Below are 18,615 nucleotides of genomic sequence, written 5' to 3' on the forward strand. Positions count from 1 at the left end.
TTAAGGTGTAAATTTCGGCTTATTTCAAAATTTTCTTCTTTCTTGATGTAGAATTTATCGCTACACACTTCCTCTTAGAACTGATTTTTGCTGCATCCCCTAAGTCTTGGTATGTTGTATTTTCATTTTCATTTGTCTCGAAGTATTTTTTGATTTTTCTTGTAATTTCTTTTTTGATCCATTGATCAGTATAGCATGTTGTTAGTCTTCACGTATTTGTGAATTTTGGATGTTACATTTTCTAAAAATTCTCTTTATCAAGTTATTGCTATTGAGTTGTTCTTGTTTTATGGCTCTGCTGAATTTAATTCTTTTTTCCTTCATAACACTATTTGTGCTTTTCAAATTTTAAAACTTTATTGAAGTATAACATTATATATAGAAAATCACACTAACCATATTCCTTCCTTTTAATTTTTAAATCATTCCTCCTCTAGTGTTTTTGTCTCCCTCTGTCCCGCACACCCCCTTTCCTCCCTCAAAAACAACTTTGGGTGTTGTTATTCCTCTCTGTTTTTTTTTAAATACTATTTTCCACTTTTATTTTCCTTTACTTTATCCTTTATTTATTGTTGCATTTTCTTATTGTTTTCATAACTTGAGGTATGGCTTTTTCCCACCTTTTCCTGTTTATGAAATTCTATGTGCTAATTTAGCAGCAACCACACATTTTGACACATCAGGTTTTCAATCTCATTTGTCCTTACTCTCAAATAATAGTTAAATAATAGTATTTTAGGTTGACTATCATTTTTCCCTCAATGTTGTAAGCTTTTTTACAAATAAAACTTTTTATTATAGAAATTTCCAAAAACTCTGAGAAAATGATCCAGCATTAACAATTATTAACATTTCTTCAGCACTTTGGAGATACTACACCATTTTTCTTCTGACTCCTGTTATAAGTCAGGTGTCGTTTTTTTGTTCTTCTTTGTGGGATAGTATCTTTGCTTTTAAGATTCTTTGTCTTTGGTGTTCTAAAGTATTAATGTGATGTAGAGACTTAGTTTTATGTAAACTATTTCTTGAATCTGAGAATTCATGTCTTTTACTTATAGTAGATAATTTTCAGTCATTATTTCTTTGAAATGTCTCCCATTCTTTTAATGCTTGACTTTTGGAATTTCAGTTAGACACATGCAAGAACTTCCTGTTCTACTCTCTTTAAAAAAAAATTATTAAAATACAGTTGACATGCAATATTAATTTCAGGGTTACAATGTTGGGATTTGACATTTATATACCGTAAAATGTGGTCACCATAGTCTGTTAATTAGCTGTCAATGTAAAAAGTTATTACAATATTATTGACTATATTCCCTGTGCTGTACATTGTATGTATCCTTATGACTTATTTATAACTGGAAGTTTGTACCTCTTATTCCCCATCACCTTTTCACCCCTCCCCCACCCCCTTCTGGCTCCCTTAAGTTTGTTCTCTGTATCTGACTCCGTTTCTGTTTTTTTTTTTTTAAGATTCCATAGATAAACAGAATCAGCTGGTATTTTTCTGACTTATTTCACATACCATAATGTTCTCTAGGTCCATCCATGTTGTTGCAAATAGCAAGATTTCATTCTTTCTTATTGCTGAAAACATTCCACTGTATATACACAAAGACAGACACCTAGGTTGCTTCCATACCTTGGCTATTGTAAATAGTGCTACAATGAACACAGGGGTGAATATAACTTTTCAAATTAGTGTTTTTGTTTTCCTCAAATTAGCTGCTTAGAAGTGGAATTACTGGGTTGTATGATAGTTCTATTTTCAATTTTTTGAACAACCACAGTTTTCCATAGTGGCTGTACTAATTCACAATCCCACCAACAGCATTAATGGATAATGTAAAATGGTTTATTTTTGAAGAATGGTACTGGCAAGTTTTCTCATTTCCATATAGACATCATATAATGCACTCATTCCCAATTATGACAAACTCAAGACAACTCTATCATCTTAACTCCTGCTAAGTAAACCCTGTTAAATATGTTTTGCCTAATTTCTGTATCAGGCTATGGAAAACAGCATCTTAAATTACATGCTTTTAAAAAAATTATTAAAGCAAAACTAATTTTAAAGTGCTTTTTTTGGGGAACATTCTCATCTGTTTTTACAGAAAGCAAACCCTACTGTAAAATTAAGTAAATATAGTAAACCAATTTGACACAATTAACATAAACATAAGATTTAGAATCAGAAATGTTCCCAAATAATTGAGGTAATGCATAGTAAAATCCTGGCAACTGTTATGTTAAAAAAATATTCTAGCTCAAGGAATGATGTCTTAAGTGGAAAATCTAATGCAAAAATAAAGAGGCAAGGGAAGGCACTGCAACCGTGACAAGGGTGTATTAACGGCATCCTCTTCTTCAAAAGCCATTGAAAAATTTTGCATGCACATTTTGAGGAAAAGAGATGCAATTCATTGGCTACTATTGAACAGAACTCTTCTAGTGTTGACATATTTGATAATTTTACAACTAATGTTTGATTTGGTGCTTTGGACTGCTGCAATATAATAAAACTATACATATTTCCTTTTATTGTAGGTTCCAATGTCACATGGCCTTTATTTCAAAATTAATAAATCTTTTAATTTTGGAAACATTTTCACTGATCACACTTTTTATATGGCAATGTGTAATTGGTAACTCACCATTTACTTAAATGATAGGACTATTTCTTCAGAAAAATCTTTATTCTACATTTTTTTTCCTCCACATAGCATGCTCGCTCTCTAGGATCTTAAACATAATATTTGCCTCAATGAACACCCAAGTCTGTCTATAGTTACAGATAGTTTGGAAAGGCCTGCACTTTTATTTTTAACTATGTGAGAGAATTACAGAAAAAAGTTATTTGTATTTATTAGAAGTTTAAAGAAATGACTTTTCACAATTATCTTAAACAAAAATAAGTAGTGTAACTCTACTTGCTTCAAAAGTAACTATTATCTTGTGGTCAAGATAATCTTGAAATGTCAGATTAAAATTTTTTCTCCTAAATTTCTTTGATAACTGCTTTTGTAACTCAGTGTTCTCTAGGTGTTTGTGTGTCTGTGCATGTGTATATTTATATAAAATGAAGGCCTAGGAATAAATAGGTTTCTTGTCTAATTACATTCTCACAAATTCATAGTGTCAAGCATAAATCTCTAGTCTCAAGAAGTAAAATTAGCAAAACTATATTTAACAGTAAGTACATGCCAGATCAAGAGATTATCTTTTCTGTCCTCTGAAATAAGTCAAAGGAAACATGTGTTTGATCTTTTAATACATCAGTTGCCAAACTTTGTTACAGAACTACATTAGCTTGTCTTCATGAAATCTTTTATCTAGTATCACATAATCTAGGTTAAGAACATTTGTTGGAATGTGTACCTTAAAATAAAAAATAGCCATGTAATTGTTTGCATCTCTTCAGACTGATTCAATCTAAGACGGAAACATCAATGTCTTTTTCTTCACTTAGCACTAAACACTTCTAACATATACATGTACTTATTTTTTAATGTGTTTCCCAACCCCCCCCCCTCCCCGCCCTGTAGAATGTAAGCTCCACAAGCGGATCTCTGTGTTCTGGCAATTGGTGCATTTCATGTGCCTAGAACAGTGACTGATACCTAGTAGCATTCAAACATTCACTGAATATAACAGTGAGAGGAGATAAGGCCAGAAATGAAGGGGATCGGGAAGAGAGCATCTAGGCCTCAGAGGCCATTATAAAGACTCCAGCTCTGAGTGCAACATGGAGCCACTCCAGGATTTGGAGCAGAGGGCCGAACCTGACTTCTCTTTGAAAAGCATCACGCTAGCTGCTGTATTTGAGGATGTACTATAGTAAGCAGGGCAGAAGCAGGGAGAGAGTTATGAGGCAGACACATAGAGAGTTATGAGGGCACAGGTCAGGGTGATCGGAGTATAAATGGTGAGATGTGGTGGAATTATGGTTTATCTTAAAGGTAAAGCACACAGCATTTTCTGATGGGTTGGATGTGGGATGTGAGAAAAAGAGAGGAAATCAAGAATGGCAACAAGGTTGTTCTGGCTTAAGTAACTGGAAGGAGTGTCATCAGCTGCCTTACGAAGGACTGTGCGAGGAGTACATCGGAGGGGAGGGGAGTGTTGGACATGCTATGTCTAAGATGTTTTGTTAGGCACCAAGACACCAAAGGCTGGTGGATCTGTGTGGCTCAAGTTGAAGGCATGTTTCAGGCCAGGGACATAAATAAAAGGTTCACTGTACATGAACGGAGCTAAACGTGAATGCAGAGAAGAGGAATGAGGCCTGAGCTCCCTGAAGTTAAAAGGTCTTTGAGAAGGAATAAATTTTATCATAGAAATTGAAAGAATGTCAGGTTCTTCTCAGGTAATGAATGCCCTGAAGGAAAAAAATTATCATTATCAGGTGATGTTAGTTTATGAAAGGTAAAAACAAGCAAATTATGAACATAATTTAAAGATAGAATTTATTCTCTGATGGTTTACTCATGCAAACTGCACATAAAAGAAAACAGTACAGTTTGTGTAACATTGCAAATATAAGGACTCAAAATGCTAGGTACAGAAGTAGTGTGACACCCTGAAAATCAAAATGAAATTTATGTTTATACAACTAATAATTTTTATTTGCTGAGTACAGACTGCTTTACAATGAAAATTTTGCTAACGTTGGTAAGCTCATTAACCGTTTACATGACTTCTTACATCTATGTAGTTTTATTTTACAGTTGCAAGAATTCCTGTTATCAAAGAACTTTAACTTGCATAAATAATAAAAGGAAAGGAAAATGCACTGAAGGACTTAAGAGAGAAAAACTGAGGCTTTTCCTAACCCATCCGAACTACAGTAAAAAATAGATAGCCTTCTTGCAGAATTCATATTTTGTGCCTTTGAGATCAACTCCTTCGCATAACTATGAGAAAATCATGATTAGAAATTACTTTAAAATTATAAAATCAGTTAAACGTAAAATTTTAGACGTAGAATTACCAACTAAAAATGCTCTCGTTTTCAATAAGCCAAACAATAAAATTCCTATTATCTTCTTAACTTAAATCTCCTGAAATGTCATTTGTATAATTTGAATGTTTCCCAGTTTGGAACTTAGGCAGGTGGGATATTTCCTTGCATTATCAAGGATTTTCCATATAGGCTTTTAAATGTCAGTCTCATTAGGAGATGGCACTGAGACTTAAGCAAATAGTGTAGTATGGATACAGAACAAACTACACAACTTATTATAAATGCATTACAGATATTTACATAATGGAATCCTGCTTGAATGCCAGAAGTTGCTACTGGGTAGGACTCATAACTATTTTACAAAGTTTTCTTACACACATCTACTACTTCTTAATTTTTAACAATTTAGTCTATTTTAAAATAGTGTACTGTATTTTGAACTTAAGTGCAGAATAAAAATAGATAATGGCACATTAGAAAACTCAGTATCCCACAGATGAATGGATAATGAGAAATGTGTACCTACAATCATCTCATCAGAAACAAACTACATCATGGAATGTTAGTTATCCAAGCCTGCACAGTAATGACGTTTTAAATTGCAATCATCTATTGGCCAGCATCACACTGAAGGCATCGTTAAACATTCAAGCAAAGATTGCTGGCATAAACTATTGAAAGACGCGCGCGTGCGCACACACATACACACACACACACACACACACACACACCTCTATACACATACACATACTGTCTCGCACTCACTCTTGCTTCCCACATTATAATTACATTGTTCTAAAGACAGATACTGATTTTTTCCCACGAGAAACATTATCAAAATTTGCTACTAAAAGATGACAGTGCTTTCACAAGAATAAGTACAAGTTAGCTTGCAAGTACAAGACAATGGGGGTAGACAGTCTTAAATGTTCTAAGTAGTAATTTTTAGGCTTTTCTGGCAATCATACCATACTTGATTATGCATAACCTTCTCAGTTTGTAACCTGAAATCTGCAAAACAAAACCAAGAACAACCTAATTTCAAAAAATTATTAGATATCTGATAACCCTGTATTGTACATTGTATAAATTCATATTAGCCTCAAAACATAGGGTTTAAAATAATACTGAATTTGTCTTGAAAAATAGTCATTTTTGAAATGATTCCAAAATTCATGTCTACTTAAAATCTTTAAAAAGGAATATGCACTATTAATAATCTTTAGTTTCAGATTAAGAGTGCATAAAAGCACTGTATGTCTTTTACCATGTTTTCACTCACTTAAAAAGTGTTCTCTAATGTTCTTCCTTTTGCATAATGTGCAAAATAAAAGGCAAAAAGATTAAAAGCAAATTTCTATCTTTCTCTTGCTAGTGCTTTATGACTTTGTTAACCTTACAAAGTCAATAGGGACTTAAGCAGAACTTTGGTATAAATGATGTAGCAATATTACCATCACAGTTGAGGATTAAGAGGTGGTCAAAAGAAATGGAAGTGGGAAGAGATTCAGCAACACCCCCATTTATTAAAATACCACCAAATTAAAAGTGAAATAAACCACAATGAATTATAATACCATTTACACATTGAGCACAGAAAAATTAATAAATCTAACAATATTTATAAAAAAAGCAAAATCAGTCTTTTTCCAGAGACTAAAAACTGTTGTTCAGTCTGATCATCAACTGCTGCTACACGAACTTTAGAGCCAAATTTAATTTCAAGTAAAAAAAAAAAAAAAAAAAAATTTACAACCACAGATTTCACATACATGGAAACCGGTCTTTCCTTGATTTCCCTTTGAAGTCACTAATGAGTATCTAAAACTGCTGCACTGCAGGTTTCTAATCAACTTCCTGAGGGCTGTGACTGGGAGGAAGGAGCCAGAACAATCTGTGAAAGTGCAGGCTCTGTACTCTGGTCCGCCATCTGGGTGAGGACTGAAGTGGCGACAGCTTCTGCCTTGGAGGTTGAACTGACTCCATTGGATGTGCTGACAGAACTATGCTGTATAGCTTCAGTATGTGGACTACTCGGCACTGACAGGTCTTCTGAACTATCATCTTTATCAGCAGCTGAGTGGAAAAAAGATATTACGTGGTTTCTTAAAATATCTATAAGAATGTATCAGTAGGTTGAGTCAATACACAGAGTAAATAGAAGGTATTTTACAAAATCAGTTATTTAGATACATCAGTATACGGGGGTGTGTGTGGAGGGGTACTGAGTAACTGAAAGATAGCTATAAGTCATGAAGCAGACAATTTTACCTGCAACAGGTCAAACGAAGGCACAACCATGCACATAGAAACAACAGGGTGCCAGTGCCTCAGAGAATAGAGCTGAAGAAATATTTGCTAAACAGTGTTAAGAAAATGAGGTAGGAATTTGGGAGCTAGCCTCCTATAACTACTATAATCAAACACTTAAACCAAACAACGCATTTAACAAAACCAGTCTGTTTGCCTAACATCCCATTCTTATTAAAAGATTTATAAAAAAATGTATAACCACATGCACAAAATAAAGTCTTAAATATAAATTGTATCTTCAAATTATTCCCTCTGCATTCTCCAGAACTATATTTATTCTGGCTGACTTTCCATCTATTGCAGCACTGGATGATTACAACACCTGATTCTAATGATGCACACACATGAGAATAAGCAACATTTAGAATCTAAATGCCAACCAGCTGTTATAGTTGCATGAATTGAGAGTCAAATAAAAATCTATATAAAATTCCAGATACTGCAAAGTGAAAATCAGATATTCAGGAAAGGGTATTTAAATATTTATGGAAATAAATCTACCAATTTTTAGGCTTAAATAATGAATCTCCTGTATCTTTCTTATTTGAAAAGAATAGAATCCAATCATTTCACTTAGTGAAAAATGTGATATGCACAACATGCAGTTATATGTCATCTAAGTTCTGAGACACAGGAACATGAACACCTGTGAACCCGACCCCTAACCTAAGAAAGAGACCATTGCCAGTAACACTGATGCTTCCTTCCTGGAAGCTTCTCTCCTTACCAAAGGTACTGACCGCTCTGATATTTCGTTAACCATCCCCTTGTTTTTTCTTTGAAGTTTTGACAAATAGGTATGTATCCCTAAACAATACTACCATGTTTCCCTGAAAATAAGACCAGCTGGACAATCAACTTTAATGCGTCTTTTGGAGCAAAAATTAACATAAGACCCGGTCTTTTATTATTATTATTATTTTATTATTACACCTGGTCTTATATTATATATAAGACCCAGTTATATTATATTACATTATATTATACCCGGTCTTATAGTAAAATAAGACCAGGTCTTATATTAATTTTTGCTCCAAAAGACGCCTTAGAGTTGATTGATTGTCCGGTTAGGTCTTATTTTCGGGGAAACACGGTATTTAGCTTTATTACTGAACATTCTATGTTATACTGGATATATTATTTTGCACCTTGCGTCTTTCACTTGGCATTAAAATAATATTTAGTGTTTAGAAGTGACAATAAACATGCTTTCTGTCAAACCTGAGAACGCATACTGGCCTGCTTCCCGAAGGCCAAGTCCCTATTCTGAAAGTCAGTTATTAAAAGACTATGGACCCTATGAAGCAGGACTTATCCTATGATTTACATGAAGGAGGAGGAATCTAGCAAGCACAACTTTTATTCAAATAAAATTCCTTATTTTAAGGGTTTTCTGAAATATAGTAGTTCTTACAGAATTTTGATACAGTTGCCCCAAATTCATGCATTTTTGAAGAGCAGGTTTTAAAACATATAAGTGAAATAGAAGCCCCCATCTTCTCTATAATGTGCAATGAATACAAAACCACACCCCTGGATAAAAATTTGACCTCAAGATATTAAGAAAAATCACAATCAGTAATGCTTTTAAAATTATATAAAGAAAGGATACTTTCTGATCAAGCAATAATGAATCTTGTAAATATTTACAATTCAGTTAAATAACCAATACAACAGTTATGTGTCTGAAGAAAACACTAGCAACGACAGTTGAACTGGAGAGAATACTTTTTAAAAAGCCCTCTTTGTTTATTTTACCACTATTCAACAGGACAACAAACCGACCTTCCTCTCCATGGTAAGTTCTAGGGATACACCAGCTTTCAAAAAACTAGAGGCTGATCTGTGATGAGTGGAACAAGGAAATGTAAATACACAGTAGAGACAACGACTCAAAATTAAACAGTAAATTCTAAGGGACAGGATTATCTCCAGTCTTTATCGCCAGATTCAGGTAAAACAAATCTTCAGTTTGTACAAAGAATCAGGTACTTAGTTATGAATTCTGTAATTATAAATTTAATATATACCTTTATAATGTGATATGTCTGCTTCTATGTCCACCGCTGGAAGGTGAGGGGAGAAAAATGACCAGTGTAATCACAAGCACTCGAAAGACACAGAGCTCCTAGGGCTCTCAAAGGGCCATTTTCAGCCCCACAAGTAAAAAGAAACCAGCTGTTCTGGCAATTCTCTCTCTCTGAAAGTTCTCTACCTATGTTCATACATATTTTCAGTACTGAAAATATAAGCTCTCAATTACTTTTAGGGCCCAGGAAACTTTCCTTCCCACTTATGATTATGGGAACAACTATAATACAATTTTAATTATGCCCAGAGATCTGGAGAATACGAATTAATGGCAATAAGATCATTCTTGTGCTTTACTCTTCATGAAACCCAAACATTTGGAGTGTGTTCATATTTTCATTCATGTTTTATACTATTTGACTGTTAAGGTGCCAATTGCCAAGGTTTTCCCATGACTGAGGGGTTTCCTAGGATGCAGGACTTTCAGTGTTAAAATTGAGACCCTATGACAGTGTGACTTTATACTGTCACCTTTATCTGCAAGATTATGTAATACTCCTTAATTTCTACTAACCCTTAGTTTTCTTTCACAAATGTTTTGAAAGAGTTAACTAGTACCACAACTCACCACACAACTATGTGCAACATGATGAATGTTAGGTATTTGTGATTTCCCCGTATTTTCTACAAGATTTAAATATTCACTTAGCCAACCCCTATATTTACCTTGACTATTAAACAACAGAGAAGTCAGATTTTTCCCCAAAGACTTCAAATTTGAGAATAGAAATTACTTTAAAATTTCTACAAAATCTAATTATCTCCCAAGAGCTGAAAAGAACTAATTGTACTCTAGAACTACACTTTAGTTAATTTGATTATCTGGATAACTAGACAGGAAACAAAGGTAGGAATAGTTCCAAAAACCAAAAATGTCTTATTCAAAATGTCCTGCATTCTTACAACCTAGTATAATATATGTTCACTAAAAACTTATTAATCTAGATTTTCAGTCAGTTTATTTAAGGGTATTGCACATAAACCCATACATCTATACACTTAAAAATACCTTTATATATTATTGCTTACAATAAAAAATTAGCTTGCATTTGCTTAACATATATTGCCTGAGTAACAGAAACAAAATTGTTAGGATTATCCAATAAATTATCTAAGATTAAAAAATTGCAGATAATTTTGAATTGAATGCAATTGAAGAGTTAATTTTCTTTCTAATTTTATAGAATCATTTGTATATTTCCTTTTGAACTATCCAAATTCAAGAGAGCTCTCTTGGTTAAGAAAATCACGTCCGCATAATGCTGAATTCAGTCGCTATAGGAAATTATGTTAAGTCAGATGGGAGCCATAATGGCCTCATCCCTGCAGCAATCATTGTTAATACAAACTCCAAACATATTTCTATATGGTTCCAATTTACTCTACAATGTGTTTCACCACCCTGTCAAAACGACTAGATATCAAAGGACTGATTTACTTGCTCAAAACTGACAAAAATCAATGTTCTAAATATATATGGCAATAGAGAGTTGCTAAATCTACTGAATCTTTTAAATTAAAAAATATTGCCCATTCTGATGAAACTGCTTACAATGACTACAAGTAAAGATGGTGGCCATTAAGTTTTATCGTGAGCACCTGAGGAACTGTTTGCATCCAATACAAAATGTTTCTTTCTTTTGAATTACTGACACTGGCAAATTAAAATAAAGTGGATACATATGGTTGAAACAATCTTCACATTTACAAATATCCTGAAATATCACTAAATCATAAAAAACGAAAGCTGTGGGTTATATATTATGAATGTTGCCTAATGCATTCCCAGCTCTGTTATTTGTTACAAATTTGTGTACAATGGACAAAATTGGCCATTTATTCAAGAGTAACAGCTGTTTCCGACATTGTGTATCTTATAAAAAAAAGGGTATTACAAGTAGGAAAAAGCACAACTAACCTCTAAAATGCTGAAAACAGAAGAAGCTCATTTTGGGGGAAACCATTTAAAAGGAAATTTATAAGCAGATAAAATTTAAATATTGGTCTATTTTAGCATTTGTATGACTAGCTGGAAGATTCAACATAAAGGTTCACAATAAAATAAACTGCACAATGCTGATATCTAAGAAAGAACAATAGGGTCTGATACTATGAATGGATACTAAATTTAAGTGAAGACAGTTGTGGTTTTTTAAAAAATATATATCATTATGAAATAGAGGTTGGAAAAGCAAGTAGTGTTTCAGCCTGTCAATCTAAGACAAAGTGTTACACTGGGAAGATAAACTAATCATCAGTATTTACAGTATATTTTAAATTATTAATTAACCCATTTTGTTGATCTATAGTAAACCCTAGAAAAAAAGCTAGAATAGGAAAATTCAAAAACTCTAGATTCTAAGAGATATACCCCCATTCCACAATAACCTTGTAGAAGTTCTGATATTTAATATGAAATATTAGCACTGCAGTCTCTGGCTTTTTAATGGTAGCTCGGTTCACTCTGGCAGTGTTTCCCTGATGTAGCCTAGGGCTATAGGTAATGGAACATTACTCACTATGATAGCCAGATTTCTTCTGCATGGCGGTTACAGGGCAATCTTTATGAGCCAGAAGAAGCTGTTTCAGCTGTGCCACTTCATTTCTCAGCAGGGTGACTTCACTCTGGAGAAGAAACAACTTATGTACTTTACCAGCATCAGATTAAATATTTCTTACTGTTCAAAACAAGTGAAGATTAAGATATGGAAATCACACATCTTTAACAGAATATCAAGGAATAAACAAAATATGCTGCTTAAATGTTTAATCAGCACATTTTTATATCTTAGCATTTGTACAAAAAACTGCAACTTTGATAAAAATTTATAGACGTTAATACCACAACTAAATAGCATATTTCAAAGTTTTTACACTTCCAGTTGCCTTGTGACTGCTCATACTATATTTCAGGTTATCTGTTCAAGGTATTTTTATTTTACATACTTTACATGCTCTTTTGATTATCTGAAAAATTAGTAACAGCAAGGCAGTCAGGATAAATTTTCACTCACTCTATTCAGTTGAAAATGAAAAATTTATCCTGAAAACTCAATTAAGCAAGTTTCGAGTTTTCTAGACACTAGGAAAAGCTCTGTACAGGACACCAAAATAACCAAATAGTCATGGATATCTAAAATGCACTGCTAGCCACTGTATTGGACACGAAACCAATGGAAGCAGATGTAATACCTAAATGGCTTATTTGCCTGTGAAGTAGGCAATATGTACACATCTACATTTAAATCTGATGAGTCAAGGGTGACTTGTCTTATTCCTCATTACAGAATGGGCACTTTAGCTTTTGTTTTGGATGCATTCATCTGGAAGATTCTATGTAAAGGTCCCAAATTGAGGGAGTCCAGTGAATTTCTTTGGGTCATGCCCAAATAGTAAATACACATAAATTAGGGAGAATTGCCAATATTCAGGCGTTTTTCTAGTATGAACTTAATAAATTGATTAAAAAATCCTAATTTACAAACACCTCTACTTATTTGGACTTACATTAACCTTAACTATTCATATTTCATCTACGAACCCCAAATTAAATGAGTAAGTATAGCAAATGGCTGTACATAAAAGCTCAGACATTTCATTTTCCACTCCTCAGTCTCTTAACCAGAAAGCTGAATACAAAATAATTTAGCCGGTTAGACCCATTAGGCAAACATAATGACAAACATAAAAATAAAAGAATAAAAGTTAAGCAATCTAAAGGCAAGTCTGTTGGGTCAAATAGTTCCTCATACACCAATAATAATGAACTGAAACACTGTATTAAAGCCCAGAACAAAAACTGATGCTCATAATAACTTTGAACCATTAACAGAAAGGTTAAGTTATGTTTAGAATATTGTATTTGAGACAAGAATGGGTTTGTACTTATCAAAGCACAAAAGGGAAAATTTTAAAGGTTTGCTTTGGAAAATAAGCTGTTATTTAGTAAACTCATTTCTATGAAATACTGCAGTCATTAGTTCAATACTGCTAATTATAGATCTTTATTAATGACACTATTGATGAGAAACTATGTTATGAATAATCCAATATACAACATCAAAAGTTTCTCCGTCTGTCTGCTGTGTATCAGCTTGATTTTGACACTCACTTCTAATAAGTTTCTCTCAATTTCTGCAATATAAAATAGGCCTGGATATGTATTTTTAGTAGTCAAACGTATACATGCAATCTTTTATAATCTGTAACCTGTGAACACCTTTCACATTAGTTTGAACCTATGAAATAATCCATATTTAATCATTTTTACCTATAAAAATAGAAATTTCATATGGCTAAATACATACTGTTGTTTCTACCTAGAAAATCTTTCTCCTTTTTGCCTTGCTAATTATATTTCACTCACCTTTAAGAATCAACTCAGTACAGTACAAATTTGCATAGGAAAAGAAGTTAGGTCCATTTCTGTGTTCCCACAGCCATATATACGTGTGTTCACACACACACACACACACACACACACACGTGTGTGTGTGTAAATATATATACACACACACATATATGTGTGTGTGTGTGTGGGTGTGTATTTACATAGTACTTATCACACTGGATTGTAATTTTTTGGTTTATTTGTTTGCCACCTCTGCCAGATTGGGGTTTTCTCAAGGGAAGGGATTACCTTGCTCTTTGTATTTTTAGAGCATAGCACAGCCTGGTATAGACTGAGTACATAGTTGTATTAAGAGAGGACCATGGTAATTCTACGTCTAAGGGGTAAAAATACTAAAGAGGGTGAAATGAAATGAAATAGCTTAATATAAAACTGGTCAGAGGTCCCAATTTCATTATTTATGCCAACAACCTCACCAACAAAGCTACACTGTTAATTTTCTGTCATGAAATGAAAATTGGCATATTTTATAGCATCATCTCAATTATAGAATTTTAAATATCAAAAGTGTCTTCTTTCCTAAGTACTCTATATATTCACCATAAACTGTATTATGAACCAAATGCTGTATTAGATAAAATTCCAGAAAGCAGTTATGAGTTGACTAAATTGATAACAAAATAGTTGACATAAATAACTCTGAGGATAAACAATTAATATCCCCATGCACTCAACACTGAATACAGATTTAAAATGTCTCTTTAAATAGGCAGATTTGAAACTGATGAATGGACCATCAATTTCTGTATTTGAAACTTAACAGTTGGTGGTGTTATAGCTGTTCATCTAATTAGACTACCTGCACCATTAACAAATGAACAAATATGAAGATGCCACCAGCTAACAATAGGTAATAAACATAAGGACTGAGGAGTTACGGAACAGGGTTCCTGTTACAACAATGCATTTTTCTCTTAACTGAATTTTAATTGGAGTCAAACTTAACAGAGCAAACAACTGAAAACACCAGGAAAAGGGGGAAGAAACTAAAAATAAAATCTTTTGAACATTTTAATATAATTTAATATAATTGTATCTACCTAGAAGATACAATATAAAAGTATGCTGCTGTTCTTTATCCCGAATTCAAATAAGTGAATATTTCCCTTCACTTTTGAAATGACAGAAAGGCTAAGGAAAAAAACTCCAACAAATTCAAGGTATGAATTTCTCAATACAAATTCAGTCCCATCTTTTACGTCATTCTGATCTAAAATGTTTTACAATGATAAAAAGGTGTTCTAAACGATCTTGAATCTCAAAATAACTTTTGATTGAAAGATTAAACTAAATAGTTTATAATATTATTGATATTAGGTTGTTACAAAAGTAATTGTGGTTTAAAGGTTAAAAATAATTGCAAAAACCACAACTGCTTTTGCACCAACCTAATATCTTTATCAATATTTGATATCTTTAAAAGCTGGTACCAGAACTAGACTGAAAGCAGCAAATGGAACACTGAAACCAGCAAGAAATTGGGACTGAGAGAAATATTGCAAAGCAAACACAGAGGGAGTGCTGATTTAGGAATAAGAAAGAGTGGGCCAACCCCTGAAGGAAGTGGATTTAGCTGAGCTATAGAACCCTAAGTGTAAGCATTTGCTAGTGGTTAAGAACAAGTCAAGCAGATGTTGAAAACAGGAGGGTCATGCAGGTAAAGGTTATGGAACTGAATTAGACAGGAGAGGCTTAAACCTGGAAGTTTTTATTTGTGATAAATGTAGTAAAATTGGATAATTAATCCAAACATTCATGAATTGTAGTCTCATACCCATAAGTATAAAGGAAAAGACTTAAACATTTAGGTATGATGATATTAACAACATTTAGATAAAGTGGGTGTATAAATCATGACGTTAATTCTGAAATTTTTCTATGAAGAAATATCAGAAGACAGGTAGAATCAGAGAAAGGCCTACCTACACATGAGAAAAATGCCTGAGGATTCTAGAGAGACCTTATTATTCAAAAAAAAAAAGGAAAGCAATAACAGATATATATATAGATAGATAGATATATATTTGCACTAATTTGTGTTTATATAAATATATAAAACCAGCTTGCTTAAGCCAAAGTGACTCTCTAAATGGGATAAATGTTAGCCCATAAACAGATTTTTATTATTAAATGAAAACAGGAGTGTTTTCACCCTCTACTACCTATTCTGGATTATTTTAGACGGGATTTTAATTTTTTAATTGGATTCACCTTGCAGAGCCCATCTTGTGGTATTATCTACTATTAATTAGTATATTTGCAAAATACATTATCTTCTGGGTCATTTTGAAGATGAAATAAGGGACATGAAAACATTTGGAAAACGTCAAAGTCCCATTCAAATGTGAGCAATTATTGATTTTCTTTTTAATTAAAGGAAAACATTTGGTATGATAAAGCAGATGCTAAAAAAATTATTATCCTTGTCTAAAATAAAATGTAAATTATTTTAGCATTGTCTTACCATTGTTCCACTCTGTTTGCTGCTATTCAAAAAATTAATTACATATTAATGAACAAATTTTTTTTAGTTTACCTGCAGCAGATCAGACTGATGAAATCATGACAAGATAGCCAATTGATTAATCAAATCAAAACTTTTCATTGATATCTGGCCATAGATTTATGACCAGGTTTTTCATAAATTTATGATCTTTGACTTTCTAGTTCAGCCACTACCACCTCCCAAATTAAAGAAATAATGTTTGATAGTTTCTTCTTTGAGGAATTTTTCATTACTGAAAGGTACAATTTTTTTTTTTTCATGTTTAGTCTTCAGAAAAACTGAAGTGATTAAGTACCATGATTCCTACCACACAGTTCCAAGGGTTGTTGTCATTGATACAAAATCTTACACTTGAGAACAAAATAATTCTTTATGTCTACCACAATAGAAATAAAAATGACAACATTCTTAATATTTTGAAAATACTTTGTAAAATGAATGGTAATGACCCTTCTCCTATTTTCATAGTTTACTTGTTTCATGTCTGTTTCCTCTGCTAGACCACAAATTCTCTGTAAGTGCAAGGACAATCTTTTTTTCACTATTATATCCCATGTCTAATGACATAAACCCTGTATACAATAGATGCTTAATGACAGGATAATAAGTAACTAGTATTTATCTGCGTAGTATACTAATTACAATATACTTTTCTAAGTCCTCTGTCAATTGATCTTTATAATAGTATTCTATGACTTTGACTGATGGGAAATTAGTCTTAGATTTTTAGTAAACGCTAGTAAAAAGAAGTGCTAGGTCTCAAACTCTTAATAAAATGCACGAGATAGAGGTGGCATCACTATTACCCTCCCCCCACATCTATAAACAATTAAAAACTCATGAGGAAAAAAAGGAAGATAGTTATATCATAATATTTATCCCCCAGGAATTAAAACAGGCACTGTATAGCATTTTGAATGCTTGCTATTTTAAGTGATAAATAAGGTTTGATCCTATTCCCTTTGAAGTCAATGGACCAATAAACAAAACCTTTTCCATATTAATTTATGGGTGAAAACTCCTCATGTATTCAGCGATCAAAGAATGTTTCTATGAATTTATTGAGCTTCTAGCCCACATACATTTTACAATACCTAAGCTTTAAAAGCAAAATCCACAATAAAATCCCCACAAGTTTTATCCACAGAGTAATTGTTTAAGGAGCTACTGTTAATAAAGACTGATTTTTGTTCATAAAGAAAACATGCTGGAATTTTAAACTGAAAACTAACCCTCAAAAAGAATAAAACTGAAAGACAAAGCTATAAGAGGTTAAAAACCACTTCAAATAAAAGACAACAAAATCATACCGTTTTCCCCCGAAAACAAGACCGGGTCTTATATTGAAGGTTTGCTCCAAAAGACGCATTAGGGCTTATGTTCAGGGGATGTCATCCTGAAAAATTATGCTAGGGCTTGTTTTCTGGTTAGGTCTTATTTTCAGGGAAACACGGTATATTACCTTAAAAATATAGGATTAGTAATTTATAACCAGTATCCAATTCTTGGTCTAGATTACCATAAATGTCTCAATACAATTTGATGAAATTGCTTTTTTAGCAATGATTTTAGAAAGCTAAAACAATTAAATTCAGTGACTGGGGCAATAAGATCGAATTAATAATTTATTTAAAACGTAATTTATATTTGGTAAAAATATGAACAGTCATATCTCAACATTTGTTAAATGTTTTATTGTACACAATATATAAGTAACCATGGGTCATTTCTTCCCACTACACTGATTAGTTAAGCCTGTACGTCACGTGAAGGATTATTAAAAAAAGGTAGAATTGATGAATGTTTTCACATAAAGTAGAGTTTAATTATTTCTTTGACATTCAGTTTTCTTTATAAGTCATTCTGTTCTTCACAGTTAGCGGTTTTGCTGCTGGGAGACTGAAATTTTTACTCCCTGAATCTACTCTAAGCAGTTTAACTCTTCACACTCTGAAAGCTATAACCTGACACTTAACTATTTTAAAACTTTTTATTTTATTTGACAAATAACTAGAAAACAGTAAAAAATAAAAATCATACATCCATTTGAAACAACAGAGAAAGTTACATCTTGGTATGTGTCATTCCTAAAATTTTACCTGTATGAGAGATTTTCTATACTGATTTCCGTACCTGTATTTACTCATCCAACTTAAATATGTTTCATTAATGAAAAACATTTATGGTATACATTTTAGTATGAAACTAAGTTTTTATTAAGTAATGTCCTGAAGGGAAATTCCCATCATATAGAATTAACCATTGTAAGGTGAACAATTCAGTGGCGTTTAGTACAAATACAATGTCGTGCAACCACCTCCCTCT

General features: G+C 32.7%; 1 protein-coding gene across 6 annotated transcripts in view; it reads right to left on the bottom strand.

The window, feature by feature from the left end:
• Positions 1–4,455: 4,455 nt before the first annotated feature.
• Positions 4,456–18,615, bottom strand: part of ATF2 (activating transcription factor 2) — a 73,695-nt gene continuing 59,535 nt past the window's right edge. For 3 of the 6 annotated variants that reach the window (XM_074338262.1, XM_074338282.1, XM_074338270.1), the window contains 3 exons: positions 11,893–11,998; positions 9,313–9,348; positions 4,456–7,045 (listed from right to left, as the gene is read on the bottom strand). In XM_074338262.1, the coding sequence (XP_074194363.1) occupies positions 6,819–7,045; positions 9,313–9,348; positions 11,893–11,998 (369 nt within the window). In that variant the 3' untranslated portion in view covers positions 4,456–6,818. The remainder of the gene's footprint in view (positions 7,046–9,312; positions 9,349–11,892; positions 11,999–18,615) is intronic. The other 3 variants (XM_019727477.2, XM_074338286.1, XM_074338279.1) reach the window with 1 other exon arrangement.

This window comes from Rhinolophus sinicus, linkage group LG01, assembly GCF_036562045.2.
Source record: "Rhinolophus sinicus isolate RSC01 linkage group LG01, ASM3656204v1, whole genome shotgun sequence".
In the NCBI taxonomy this organism is placed as follows: domain Eukaryota; kingdom Metazoa; phylum Chordata; class Mammalia; order Chiroptera; family Rhinolophidae; genus Rhinolophus; species Rhinolophus sinicus.